This window comes from Arvicanthis niloticus, chromosome 6 (genome assembly GCF_011762505.2).
Source record: "Arvicanthis niloticus isolate mArvNil1 chromosome 6, mArvNil1.pat.X, whole genome shotgun sequence".
NCBI classification, from domain to species: Eukaryota; Metazoa; Chordata; class Mammalia; order Rodentia; family Muridae; genus Arvicanthis; species Arvicanthis niloticus.
Window position 1 is genome coordinate 63,712,568 of NC_047663.1, and position 14,374 is coordinate 63,726,941.

At 46.2% G+C, this 14,374-nt stretch overlaps 1 protein-coding gene and 1 non-coding gene across 2 annotated transcripts in view; both read right to left on the reverse strand.

The window, feature by feature from the left end:
* Galnt10 (polypeptide N-acetylgalactosaminyltransferase 10) overlaps positions 1-14,374 on the reverse strand; it is a 146,276-nt gene that overhangs the window by 43,616 nt on the left and 88,286 nt on the right. The window contains exon 4 of the mRNA XM_034505238.2: positions 12,196-12,362. Within this exon, the coding sequence (XP_034361129.2) occupies positions 12,196-12,362 (167 nt within the window). The remainder of the gene's footprint in view (positions 1-12,195; positions 12,363-14,374) is intronic.
* On the reverse strand, positions 7,480-7,586 carry LOC117712260 (U6 spliceosomal RNA). The gene has a single exon (XR_004607308.1). It is a non-coding gene; the product is annotated as a U6 spliceosomal RNA (small nuclear RNA).

A 14,374-nucleotide genomic window follows, 5' to 3' on the forward strand; every position in this document is an offset into this window, starting at 1 on the left:
CTAAAACAAAACAAAACAAACAAAACAAAACACCCTAAAAATAAAAAACAAAATCTTAAAAAAATAAATTCCTGGCCAAAGCCAGGTTCCTGGCATTAATGACAAGGGGAACGTCTGCAGGTAAGAATGCAGCCCTTCGTTCTTCCTGGACCGGCAGCCACTTTTGTTCTGGAGGGAGTTAGTGTTGGGGAGAGTTTCTGCTGGGAGGACCACGGATCCTAGTGCAACCTTCAGATGTCAGAACAGAACTCAGGACAAAGGAATTGTACCCAGAGAGGGAACCGTGTGAAGTTCCTTCCAATTGGTAGCCAAGGCTTGATATAATACACAGGTGATCAAAGGTTTCAGAAACCAAACATGAATCAAATTTCCTTGGCATTGGCATCAAAATGTCCAGGCACTTGGCGGAGCCTACCTTCCTTAATTTGGCCAAACCCACATTTCCATTCCTGCAGATCTGTGCCACTCAGCACTAGCTGACCTGGACAACCACTAACAATCCCAATGGCTACATCATAGTACATGCCATGTGGGTGTTGGGAACAGAACCCAGGCCTCTCTGTAAGAGCAGCAAGTGATCTTTCTAACACTTCTTAGAGCTGAGGACTAAATCCAGGGTCTTTTATTTGCCAGGCACGCTGACCTGACTCAACTCTTCAGGATGGGCGTTCCACGTCTGTCCTCCTCAATTAATTCTTTCTGGAAATGCATGAAAGTATGCTTCATTTTTTGCCCTAGTGTTTATCCAGTCTCCCTTTGAGACAGGGGTTCTCTTAGCAGCCCTGACTGTCCTAGAACTCAATATATAGACCAGGCTGGCCTCAGACTCACAGAGCTCTGCCTGCCTCTGCCTCCTGAGAGCTTGATTAAAGGCCTGTGCCACCAGGCCAGGATCCTTGGTGTTTCTTAATCCAATCAAGTCAGTGATAGAATTTAGTGGTCACACCAATGCTGGACACCTTAGTATGTATGTTTTTTTGTTTGTTTTTGTCTTTTTCTTGATCAATTTCACCTGCGAAGGTGAGGGCATGGCAGCTATGCTCTTGTGGGGCTGACATTAGTAGTGGGACAAAATTAAGACCTTGCAGTCTTGCTTCTTGAGGGGATTTGTGAATTGTGGGGACCTGACCATGTACCCAACTTCTCGAGGGGCCTGGTGTCAAGTGTGGCTATAGCTGCCAGAAACTGGTGCTCCTTGAACGTGGAACAGGACTTGTCACTAACTGGTTCTGTGAAGTAAGGCAAGGCAATTCAATAATGCAGCTGGGGCACAGAGTCCTGCAAGCAAGAGAGGGTTTGAAAGGGTTAAAAATTTTCAAAAACTCTTAACAGGCTGAGCAGAACCGAGAGTACAGGTCAGCTTGGTCTTGAGCTCTGTGTTTCAGGAACTTGGCTGACCACAAGATAGATGGTTGATTACAAATAGGCTCTTTGAGAATAGCCTATACAAAATATTCCCATGACTGTTCCTTGGACCCTGTCACAAACTGAATAATGGGCTGGGACTTTCCACAGGTACTCTCCAATAACCCTCCTTCAATCCCCTGGGTTGTGGTTTCCCCCCCTGAGTTGTGGTTTTTGGCTTTAAATTCCCTTTGTCTCCAAAGCCCGGGGGTCAGACCCCACTGCCCCTGTGTGGGTCATGGGTCTTGACCTCTGCACGCTGATCGAAATATACCTCTTGCTGATTGCATCAAGTTCAGTGTCTTATGAGTTATTGGGTGGCCGTGAATTCCTGAGGCTTGGGTGAGGTTCTCCCTTCGTGGGGGCCTTACAGGTTCACTTCCTGGAGCTGAAGCCACATGGCCTCTGGAGATGAAGTTTCCTAGGGGAGGGGAGACTTGATCTCCTCTAGATTTGAAAATGGGCTTTGCACATGGGTGACAGTTTACTGAGCACAAAGAGCTAGATGCCTGAATTGAGTTTTTCCTCCTTTCCAAAGTTCTGAAGACAAGCTAAAGCACACTCATGTGGGTAAAGGATTTTGGAGATGCAAAGGTTAATGAGTAAGTCACCCACATCCCAAGAAAACCCAGAAAAATCAGAGACCCTTTAAACCTGTTGCCCATGGTTGGGAAAGATACAGTCTACCTCAGAGGAAGATAGACAGGGCAACAGAACAGGCAGGACATTTCTGCCTGAGGACCAGGCAGGGCCCCAAGCACGTTCTCCCATAAAAATTTTTTTATTGTTCATTCATGAACGATTTATTCTATGCCCTGTGAGTTTAGAGTTATGGTCTTGGTGGAAGCCTCAAACAGGTGATTATGATAATTTAGAGAGAAAGTACCTAGCCATTTCTGTCACAGGACACTCCAGCTGGAAAATAATACCATCACCGTGTATTTATAGAGTGTTGAATGATTCCAAAGTGCTCCGTCATCTATTACCTCATCCCCATGGCCGGTCAGGGAGCCAGGCTTTGGCTCTACTGTAGGGCTCTGACCAACGGCTGTCCTCTCTGGGATTCAGCTTCTCTACTGAAAAAGGAGTTGAAATGTACCTTAGCTTGTATAACACTTGCCTGCATGCATGAAGCCCTGAGTTCTAGCCCTAGAGCTGCATAAACTTGGCTTGCTGCAGGGTGCAAATTTATAATCTAAGCAGGTGGAGGTGGAGGCAGGAGGATCAGGTGTTCAAGGACCATCTTTGGCTACATAGCAAGTATGAGGTCAGCCTGGGCTACAAGGGACCCTGTCTGAAAAAAAGAAAAAGATGTTCTGCAGTGGTCTGTGTAAGAATGACTCCAACTAAAGAGTATGTGCAGGCTGGACCCAGGCCCCCTACACATTTGTGGGAGATGTGCAGCTTGGTCTTCATGTGGGTTCTCCAAACAATTGGTGCGAAGGCTGTCTCTGACTCTGTTGCCTGCCATTGGATTCCCCTTCCCACTTGGACTGCCTGGTTGGCCCTCAGCATGAGAGGGTGTGTCTAAGTCCTGCTGGGACTAGATGTACCAGAGTGGTGTGGTACCCAAGGGGGGGCTTCCCCTTCTCTGAGAAGGGGAGGAGGTAATGGGGGGAACTGTAAGGGAGGGGTTGGAAGGAAAAGAGGGAGGGGGCCATGGTTGGAATATAAAAAATGAATAAAAATTATTAAAGAATGACTCATAGGCTCATAGATTTGAATGCCTGGTCATTAGGGAGTGGCACTGTTTGAGAAGGATTAGGAGGAGTGGCCTTGTTGGAAGTGTGTCACCCATGTTTGAGGTTTCAAAAACCCACACCAGGCAGCATCTGTCTCTTGGCCTGCAGATCGGCTGCTGCTCCAATACCTTGCATGCCACCATGTTCCCTGCCATGATAAACCTCTGAAATTGTAAGCAAGCCCCAAATTAAATGCTTGCCTTTATAAGAGCTGCCGTGGCTATGGTGTCTTTTCACAGCAAGAGAACGGTGACTAAGAAAGCTCCTATGCTTGTTTTTTTGTTTTTCCCACCAGCTATTTCTCAAGAGGTTTGAACAGCCCTGACACCCAAGGCTGAATTTCTTAGCTCTGCCTCCCAGGGTTACCCCTATCAGCATCCCCAGGGAAGCTGGCTGTGATCCAGTTCCCTGGTTCCACCCAGACAGGTGGAGGGGGTGTGGCCTGGGAATCTGCACAACACACACATTTCCCAGATGATCTCATGTACGCCCAACTTTGAGAACTTCTGCTCTCTGCCTCCTGACTCTTTGGCTTAGGTCTATAACCCGTGTCCTATAACACGGGTGAGTCCTGGTGGGGCGTGGGGAGATGGAGGCAGGGGATGGAGACAACAGACATGACACTGGGGATGGGACAGACTAGTGACTGTTAAGTGTAGCTGACAATCTGGGTAATGACAGCCTCTTGAGGATATAATTAGAACCCTCACAACCAGAACAGGATGGTTTAATAATTTAAGTAAGATCTCAGGATTAATGAACAGTGGTTGAAATGACACGAGGGACCATAAATCCTGGCCTGATATGGGAAAGTGATGATTTACAACAAGGCTTCCTGGAAAAACAAGGTCTGATGAGCCTGCAAGGCTGACACCCACCTCCCCGCACCCCACCAAGGGATGTGTGCTTTCTCATATGTGTGGTGGCACATTTGCCAGGATCATACCCTCCAAATATGCTACAAGGTGCTCTCAGTGGCCTTGGCATGCCTGCAAGCCAGAGTTTCCCATTAGTCTGAAAGCCTTACTTTATAATATTTCAGACTAAAACCAAGGACTCAGTATATGCTAAGGCAAGGCCTTCTATCACTGAGCCACTGTCCTAACCCATCACTGGGGGATTCTAGGCAAGCATGGCCCCAGTTAACAGTAATAACAAAGCCTGGTTGTAACAGTGACAGATGGACCATGGCTGTTCACTGAATGCTGGCCTGGAGCATCAACTCACTTAGTCCTCATTCGGCTGGGACAGGGAAAGCAAAAGTGATGGCAAATCCACTCCCATAGGCTTGTACGAGAAGAGAAGGTAAGTGCTCTGGGGATGGGGACAGGATGGCATGATGGCGTATGCTAGCCTAAAGCACACTGGATTCATGACAGGCTGGCTGGCATGCAAGGAAGAGGGAGACAGGTCTACTAACCTGAATTTGCTTCTTCTTTCTGTTTCATTCTCCCCCATTTTGGTGTGTGTGTGTGTGTGTGTGTGTGTGTGTGTGTGTGTGAAAGAGAGAGAGAGAGAGCGAGAGAGCGAGCGAGAGAGAGAGAGAGAGAGAGATCGGAGCCCAGGGCCTAGTACATGATGACAGGCAAGTGTTCTACCACTGAGCTACCATACCCTGCCTTTCACTTTCCTGTTCCCAAAGTCTAGGTGGGAATAGGATGGGCGCTAGTGTCCACTACACAGAGCATCTTGCAATGGCCTCTACTTAGGAAGGACTGCTCGCGGGTCAATCTCCCTCCCTCCCTTCTGTGTCACAGGGCTGTCCCAGACCAGATGTGGTATGTTGTCTGGGAAAGGTCAGGGCTGGTCGCTGTGAGGCCCAGTAGAGTTGACCGTTAGCTGGAATTCATGAAGAGAGGCTAGCGAGCAGTTCAGAGGGAGAACACTCTAGCACACATTCTGACAACGTGTAGGAACAAATCTATCTAAGCAGGCTTGGCAGAGAGCAGAGCTTCCCATTCTCCTGCTGTGTTCCCTCACCATGGCTATCTACAAAGCCCAGGAGATCCCCTTGTGAGCAGCAGGCTCAGATGTGGACAGCCAGCAGCAGACAGGAAGAAGTCAGCGGCTAGTCTAGAGTTCCAACTCACTCGCACATAATGTGTGCATCTCTAAGAAATGAAGCAAATGAATATAATTAATTTTTAAAAATCACTGTGGGATCAAAGAATGTTTCTGGAAGGGACTCAGTGTGCAGGCTTCCCAAGGCTAAGCGGAATACATCTTACTTTTTAGGGCCAATGTTGACACCAGAGGCTCAACATATGCCTGACCCTTTGTTCTCTGGAAACAACGTAAAAATTGCACAGTCATAAAATTTGTTAATTTGAGGTAAGAAAGAAAGAGGAAAAGACAGATGAGAAATTAAGCTTCCGAGGCTAGAGAGTACTGGATACTATTTTCTTCTTTCAGAAAACTCTCAGAATAAAGACACATAATGTATGGATCTGGCCAACCTGATGATCTTCAGCACTTTGAGCTGAGCCTAGCTGGAGCTATGACAGCCAGTAACATTTTTTGTTTGTTTGTTTGTTTGTTTTTGTTTTGTTCTTTGAAACAGGGTTTCTCTTTATAGCCCTGGCTATCCTGGAACTCACTCTGTAGACCAACCAGGCTGGCCTCGAACTCAGAAATCTGCCTGCCTCTGCCTCCCAAGTGCTGGGATTAAAGGTATGTGCCACCACTGCCCTGCATGAGAACCAGTGACATTTTTAAGCCAGATGGTAACAGCTTCAAAGGTGCTTCTGAATTCAAATCAAACTACTGCTGGCTCTGGAGTGACTGGTGCCTGATAAGACATGCCTGTAGTCTCAGAAAAGCAGGAGGAATTCTTGTGGTCTCTGTGAGCCATGACTACATCTGGAGGCTGCCAGGCGAGTGCATTTGTGTTTGTGTGCACAAGCCCATGTGCATTTATGTGTGTTGTGTTAACGTGCATGTCTCCAAATGTTGGTACTGATGTATGTCTCTGTGTGTGTATGTTCTGTTCATGCATATGTGTGTTGGTGTGTATGTCTGTGTGAATCAGCACTGGTGTGTGTCAGTATCTCTGTGTGTGTGTGTATGCAATGCATCCATATGTCTGTGTGTGTCGGTATTGGGGGTGGGTGTGCATATGCATCCAAGTACCTGGGTGTGAATGTGTGTGCACATGAGTGCATGTGTGTGTGTTGGTGTGTCTTTGGATTTATGTACATGTAATGTGTATATATGCATGTATGTGGGTGTGCGTATATCTGTGTATGTTGGTGCTGATGCATGTGTTTGCATGTGTGAGCATGCTCATGTGTGTGTTTGCTGGTGTTGGTAGTAGACGACACCTATTTGTTGGCCAATGCCCTTATGCCCTTCCTTAACTTATTATGAACAATATTATTTAAAGGATCTGAACTAATGCTTATGAGAAATAAAAATAGGAGACCATATCTTTTAGAGATATGGGTAAGGATCAAATGTTATGATTGAATACTTTGAATTTTACTTAAGAGTTTTGCTGTTTTATCTAGGAGGTGACGTGCAGGGACAGGGTAGGGTGTAGATTTCCTACACTTTGGGTTTATGCTAAATATATGCATTTTCCCTTTTGGCAAAAGCAGAGGCTTTCCAGTCAGTCAGGTTGGTTGCTACAATGTGTTTAAATCACTTGTTTTAGTTACTTTCCGTTGCTGTGACTACATATCTGACATGAAGCAACTTAGGGCAGTGCTTCTCAGCCTTCCTAACACTGCGACCCTTTAATACAGTTCCTCCTGTTGTGGTGACCCCCAACCAGAACATTACTTTCATTGCTATTTCATAAGTGTAATTTTGCTATTGTTATGAATCATAATGTACATATATGTGTTTTCTGATGGTCTTAGGCAAATCCTTGTGAAAAGGTCGTTTGATTCGAAAAGGGGTCACAAACCACAGGTTGAAAACCACTGACTTAAAGGGAGAAAGTTTTACTCTAGCTCATGCACAAATTGAGGGGATACTGTCCATCACAGCTGAGGTGGCACAGTGGAGGCTAAAGTGTTGGGAGCATGTAGCTGGGACTCATCTCATCTGCAGGCACACAGAAGCAGAGAGTAGACAGAAAGTAGGCGAAAGGCTATAAGACCTCAGGGGCTAGCACTGACCTACCTCTTCTAGTAAGACTGTACTTTTTTTTTTCTTTCAAAGAAGCCCCATTATCATTTCAGAGAGCACACAAAGCTCTTTCCTTGTCGGGATAAGTCCTTGTCAGGATAAGGCCTGTTCCCCTTCCCCATGTGACAAATATATTTCTTCACTTCCTGTTCTATCTGTACTTCCCATGCTGATTAAGGCATTTGTAGAGATAGCCGATCTGTTAGTTAATGAACACTTCGTGAATTCACCTATCATCCTTGTGTATGGGCCATGCTAATCTTCTCTGTTTCGTTCCAATTGTAGTCTATGTGCTACCAAAGCAAGCACAAGGCTCTACTTTTTAAAGGTTCCACAACTTCCCCAAATGGCACCACCAACTGGGGACCAAGTGTTTAAACACATGAGCCTGTGGGGACAGTTCTCATCCAAACCATCCAATCGCAACAGGGACAGCACCCTCTTGGTTAAGTGTTAATGCTCACTTTCTTCTATGTGCCCCCTGCTTAGCTGAAATGAGTGACACTTAGCAGGTGGTTTCAGTTGGCAGAGTGGCCCAGCAGTCACCTGAACACAGACTGAGAGGAGGGCCATTCCATGCCCTCTCTCTGGGGACCCTGAGCAAGGAACTCAATGTCCTGCTCCACTGGGCTTCGTTCCCCACTCATTACTCTTTCAGTGAAACACTGAAACCATTTAAAGTTTGGTTTCAGAGTCCTGGGAGATGATTCAGTCAAGTAAGAGCTTACCATATAAACACAAGGACCTAAGTCTGAGCCCCAGCCTATGAGGAAAGCTGGGCATGGTGCTGGATGCTTGTAATCTCAGAGCTGAGGAGGCTGAGACAGCTGAATACTGCTGCTCACTGGACAGCCAATCTAGCTGAGTGGTAAGCACCAGGACACTTAAAAGGCCCCGTCTCAAAAGCAAACAAAACCACCAACACACCAGGTGGATGGCTCCTGAGAAAGATGTGAAGGTTAGCTTTAATTGTTACTCAGGATAGTAAGACGGCTCGGTGTGCTTGTAACAAAAATCTGACAACCTGAGTTTGGTCCCTGGGACCTACATGGTAGGAGAGAAGTAACTTCCACATGTTGTCCTGTGCCCAAACTCATACTGATGAACACACACACAAAAATAAAATATAATTAAAAAAAAACACTTAAATTGTCAACAAGATACAACAGAGAATCCCCTGAGAAGGGATCTTCAATGAGGGACTGCCTACACTGGGTTAGCCTATGGATATGTCTGTGGGGACATATCCATATGTCTTGCTCAAGTTAATTGATGGGGGAAGACCCCAGCCTACCATGGGTGGCACCACTCCCTAAGCAGGGGGGTCCTTTACTGTCTAAGAGTAGAAAAAAAAAAAAAAAAAAAAACCATCAAGGTGAGCACAAGCAAGCAAACGGGCACACATGCATTCACCACCCTCTGCTCTTGACCATAGATGTAATGTGACCAGATGTCTTAAGTTCTTGCCACTGTGACTTCTCTGCAGTGATGGGCTGCCACCCGAAATTATAAACTCAAATAAACCCTTTTGCTCCTAAGAAGCTTTTTGTCAGGGTGTCTTACCGAAGCAACAGAAATGAAACTAAAATAAATGATATCTGAGACTATCCACTGGCTTCACACACGCTCATGGAGAAGGCTTAAGTCCGCACAGGAAAACCAAGAGAAAATGCACAGCTGAGTGCCCCTGCTGTGCACAGCTTTTAAAATGCAGACAGCTCACCGCCTCAGTGGAAGTGTCACTTTCTGAAAACATAATGCAGCTATTTTTCTACTACAGAAACAATCTTTTCCCACACATCGGAGCTCTTGATGCTTCAGATGCAATCTGAGGAGATTCACCTGATTCTTTTCTTTCCCAAGACATCATTTATATAGTGCTTGATTCAAAAACCCTAGCTTTTGCTTTCTTAAAGATGCACAAGTCATCCCATAAATACATCGATTCTTACACCTTGTGTTTTTGCCAGACAGTCCCTGAAGGTTTATAGATTTCTTTCATTACAAACTAATTGCTATTCCGGAAGTACTTGAATCTCCGCAGTCCTCTATGTTAAGTATGAGGGAATGTGCCCAGGAGATCAGCTAAAGGTGAAGAGAGCCTGCAAGTCAGTGACACAAGGGATGGATAGGAGGGCCTGCAAGCTAGTTTGTGGTCACAGTGACACTAGGGATGGACAGGAGGGCCTGCAAACCAGTGTGTGTGGTCACAGTGACAGGAGGAATAGGTAGGAAGACCCACAAACCTGCGTGCATCACAGTGACACCAAGCAACCATTACTGTAGATCTGGGGTTCTTAGAATTATGGAACCCATCACAGGCGAGACCCAGATCCATGCCAAATGTTGCCTGACTACTCTTAGAATGTGTGTGTGTGTGGGGGGGGGTGGGGGGGGGGTGGCTGGAGAGATGGCTCAGTGGTTAAGAGCACTGATTGCTCTTCCAGAGGTCTTGAGTTCAATTCTCAGCAACCACATGGTGGCTCACAACCATCTGCAATGCAATCTGATGCCCTCTTCTGGTGTGTCTGAAGACAGCTATACATATACATAAAATAAATAAATAAAACTTAAAAAAAAAAGAAAAGAATGTGTGAGGGGGTACGCTACCCTACAGAATCTGTTCAGCTTCTGTTTCCCTATCTGTGTGATGGAAGTCTTACTGTGCAGAAGATACCCCATGACTGTCACCTCAGCATGTCAATACTCTGGATCGCTCACAGTTAATCCAAAGACAAGACAATGGCACTGCTTATCCACTTACACGCTCGCAGTTGAGCTCCTCGGGAAAGATACTGTTCAAAAGTAGGGAAGCGGTGGAACGGAGGAATGTGTAAACAGGTCCCAGAAAGCCTAGTGTATGATCTCCCAGGATGCTCCAGCAGTGTAGCTACTGAGCACAGCTGGGGAGGAGCCACTGTAAGAGGAGCAGCCCAGGGCAGGCCCTGGGAGAGATAGAGGTGGGGTCTGTTGACTCTGCTGTTGCAGGTGGACAAGCTGGGGACTCTAAGAGTGAATGATGCTTTGGAATAAGTGTGTCAGCAAAGCTGAACAGACTATTTGCCCCTATGGAGGGTCACTTGCTCCTTCGGGCCACAAATGCCTTTGTGTTATGTAACAGGATTCTCTGACCTGAGGGTAGTAAAGCCAAGCTAGGAGGAGGTTGGAATAAGAGGCTGCAAAGAGAGCAGCAGAGAGAAGACAAAGAGTAGTCTACCACAAACCAGTCATAAATAACTGCCAGAAGCACTTATAACAGCCAGCAGAAACAGGCTTATGTTTGCTCTCCCTGTGTGAGGCACTGCCCCAAGCGCCTTACTACCTATTGTCTAGTATCTAGAAATTCATTTAACAGTCAGAGTTCCTAAAAGGAAGTTGATCTTACCTATTCCTTTTTACACATGAGGGAGCTGAAGCACAGAGGGGGTAAGGTACCTGGGCTATGGTCACAGAGCAAGTGGGAGTCAGGGGCGAGGTCTGAGGCTAGCTACTTCCAGGTTTGCAGCTAAAAGCTGGACTAGCTATGAGACAAGGAAGGCTTCCCATTGCCTTCGAAGGTTCACCAATCGTACTGGATACCCTAGAAGTGAGTGGCTGGGAGCTGGAAGGCAGTCTTGTCTTGGGTTTCATGTCTAGCTGCACCAATGGTGAGATGCACAGTCGAGAGGTTCTGCATATGGACACGGTCACAGGGTTGGAGGTACACAGACACAGCTTGGTACTGTTGTGATAAATGCCACAGGCAGGCTGGCTTCTCAAACTTATTTCATGCCTCTGTCCTCTTGCCTCTATGACAGACACAAAACCTCATAGCTTCCCACACTGATAGAAGGACCAGATCCCAGAACCCCTGGCTACAAGGTTCTGGAGAAACTTCTAGAAAAAAGATGAAGCTTCACAGGAGGAAGCAGTGCCTTTTACCTAGAATGTCCACAGGTCTCAGCAGCTATTTTGTGACCAGGAGGAAAGGGACAAGACATTGAATGAGTTAAGGGCCTGGCTTTGTTTGTTTTTACTACAGCTCCTAGTCTGGTTAGTTTTTACCGCCAACTTGGTACAGATAGAGTCACCTGAAAAAAGGCAACCTCAACTGAAGAACTGCTTGACCAGACTAGCCTGTGTGAGTGTCTGTACGGTCTTGTCTTCATTGTCATTTGATAGAGCAGGGTCTGGCCCACTATGGGTGGTGGGCCTGGGCTGTGTAAGAAAGCTAGCTAAGGAAAAGTTAGGGACCAAGCAACATTCCTCCATGGCTTCTGCTTCAGTTCCAGTTTAATCTCCTGACTTGACTTTCTTCAATGATGAACTGTGACCATAAAAGTAAACATTTTCCTCCCTCAAGTTGCTTTGGGTCAAGGTGTTTATCACAGCAACAGAAAGCAAACCCCCAGCCCCCAGATACAAGAAATACCAGTCCTGTAAACAGGTAGACAGGAAAGTGAATGGATCCGTGACTTATAACAGCTATTGTTCATCTAGTTTTCTGTTCTCCGTGGTTTACGGCATTTCCAAACCAACAACAGGGGATTAAAATAGGATCTGTTGGAGAGCTGGAGAAATGGCTTAGTGGTTAAGAGCACTGCCTGCTCTCCTAGAGGTCCTGAGTTCAATTCCCAGCAACCACATGGTGGCTCATGACCATCTGTAATGGTATCCGATGCCCTCTTCTGGCATGCACTCACATACATACATACATACATACATACATACATACATGCATACATCTTTTAAAAAATAGGATCTGTTGCTGGGACACTGTGAGTGGGGAAATGAGAGCATGTGTGAGGTCTCAGGTCTTTGTAGTCACTGCTGTGTAAGTAGGGAATCATATACCACACTGCTCAAGACCTGTGCTCTGGGCAGCACCCCTTTGTAAGCATGGACCTCAGAAAGCACAGGCAGGGTGGGTGAGGCCTACCTCGATCACTGAAGTCATCGACCAACACAATTTCCGCCACTAGCTCTGGGGGTGAGCGGTTGAGCACGCTGTGAACAGTGCGCAGCAGTGAGGACCAGCCCTCGTTGTGGAAAGGGATGATGATGCTGGTGTTGGGGAGCCTCTCCAGGTAGAGCTTGCTGTTGCAGCTGGAGGGAGACACAAGAGAGAAGACACAGAGTCACCATTCAGCTCTCACACTGGCAGGAACGCAGATGAAGCTTCAGGCTAAACAGGAGTCCCATGTCCTTTCCAGACATTAGGGTAGGAGAGAGGTGAAGAGACCTCGGCTGCTGCAGGACTTTGTTCTCTTTGGTCGCATGGTGTCCTATTTCCACCGCTAGCAGAGTAGGCCCTGTGTAAAAGACCCTTGCCTTAGTATGAAGTCAGGTTCACAGGTATGTGCACGGGCACACAAGCATACACGAACACACGCACTGACGAGACTAGAATGACGAGTTCTAGTTCCTGACTCTGGCTCTAAATGACTTTAGAAGTTTCCTGAATGGGGTGACTTTGTTGAAATGAAATGACTCTTCTGGGCTCCAGGAGGGGATCTGGTCATCAGAATCATGACCAGAAGTTTGGATAGAGCCAGGAAAAGTTGAGTTTGCCGTCCCCCCCAATTTGCATTCTAACCCTAGAATTATTCAACACCATCCTTTCACTCTACACTAAAGTACAAACACAGACTTATCTAAAATGCTGCAAAGTTATAAAACTCAAAAATAAACTTTAAGGTCCTGACTGTACAAAAAAGCAGAGAGGTGATGTACACATTACCAAGGTAACCTGCAACAACACCACCATGAATGGCAGGTGACAATGGAGGTGGGGTAGGTTTCCTCATAGAACTGGCTCACCAAGTTTAGAAAGTAAGAGACACAGAGACAGAAAAGACAAGCATTTGTGGAGGAATTCTTTAAAGGTTTTTAACCCTAGAAGTTGAAGAGGGTTCATGTAGGGGAGGGACTCCATTAGGCCTAACAGAAAAGCAGCTTGGTCCTCTACACAGGTGTGGCACAGCAACAGCAAGGGTGTGACCAGGTTGTCTGACTGATCCTAGGTCACCTGTGGAAAACGGTATGCTGCCATATAGAGGCTTGCTTGTCCCTGTTGGCTGTCCCAGGAGAAGCTGGGTGCACCTTTAACCTTAGCACTGACTATGGGCTACAGAGCCAGTTCCAGGACAGTCAAGACAGTCACTACAGTGAGATCCTGTCTCAAAAAAAATAAAATAAAATAAAATAAAATAAAATAAAACAACAAACAAAAACTAAAAACAGGGTTGGATATTTGGTGCTCCAGTTTCCCTGGTCTTACATTCTCCTACAGTTGGCTGGTTTGAATGAAGATCAAAACCAAGTCTCTCTCTCTCTCTCTCCATATATATATATATGAATGACAGGTCTTCTGCGTCTCTCAGATTGTCCATTTTTTCCTTATAATTAGTGTGCTGAAGACACTGGGTCACTTTTGTTCCAGGATTTGCAGTGGTCTGCATCTGGTTATTTGTATCTCTTTATGCAGGACATCTCTGTCCCCTCCATTTGGTGCCTGTAAGCTTACATAGAAGCTTTACTTAATTAAATAAGGTATCCTTTCAACCTCTTCAGAGCAGGTCATGCTCTTGTGTTAGGGGGGCACACTGATCACTATGAATTCCTCAAAACATACTGTATACACACACACACACACACACACACACACACAAACACACACACACACACAAACACACACACTATCATTTACAAATAGATAATTTTACTTAATTTCCAACCTAGAAGCCATCTATCTACCTGCCTACCTGCCTCTGTCTGTCTGTCTGTCTGTCTATCTATGTCTGATTGTCCTGGCTAGAAATTGTAAAGTAATATTGGATAGAAGGCTGTCTTGGCCTGACCTGATCTTGGGATGGGTTGTGGGGGACGACACATGGACCTTTTATCCCCGAATATAACGTCAGTTTCTTTTTCCATTGGTGTCATTTACCAAGGAGTTCTTATATTCTTAGTCTGTTGAGCATCTGGCTCCAGCTGCCCACCGCTGAGTTACAGGCAGGAAGTCACGCCCATCTTTTTACACAGGTGGTGGAGATTCAGACGTAAGTCCTTACACTTCCATTGCAAGTGCTCTCACCGACTGTGGCATCTTCCCAGCA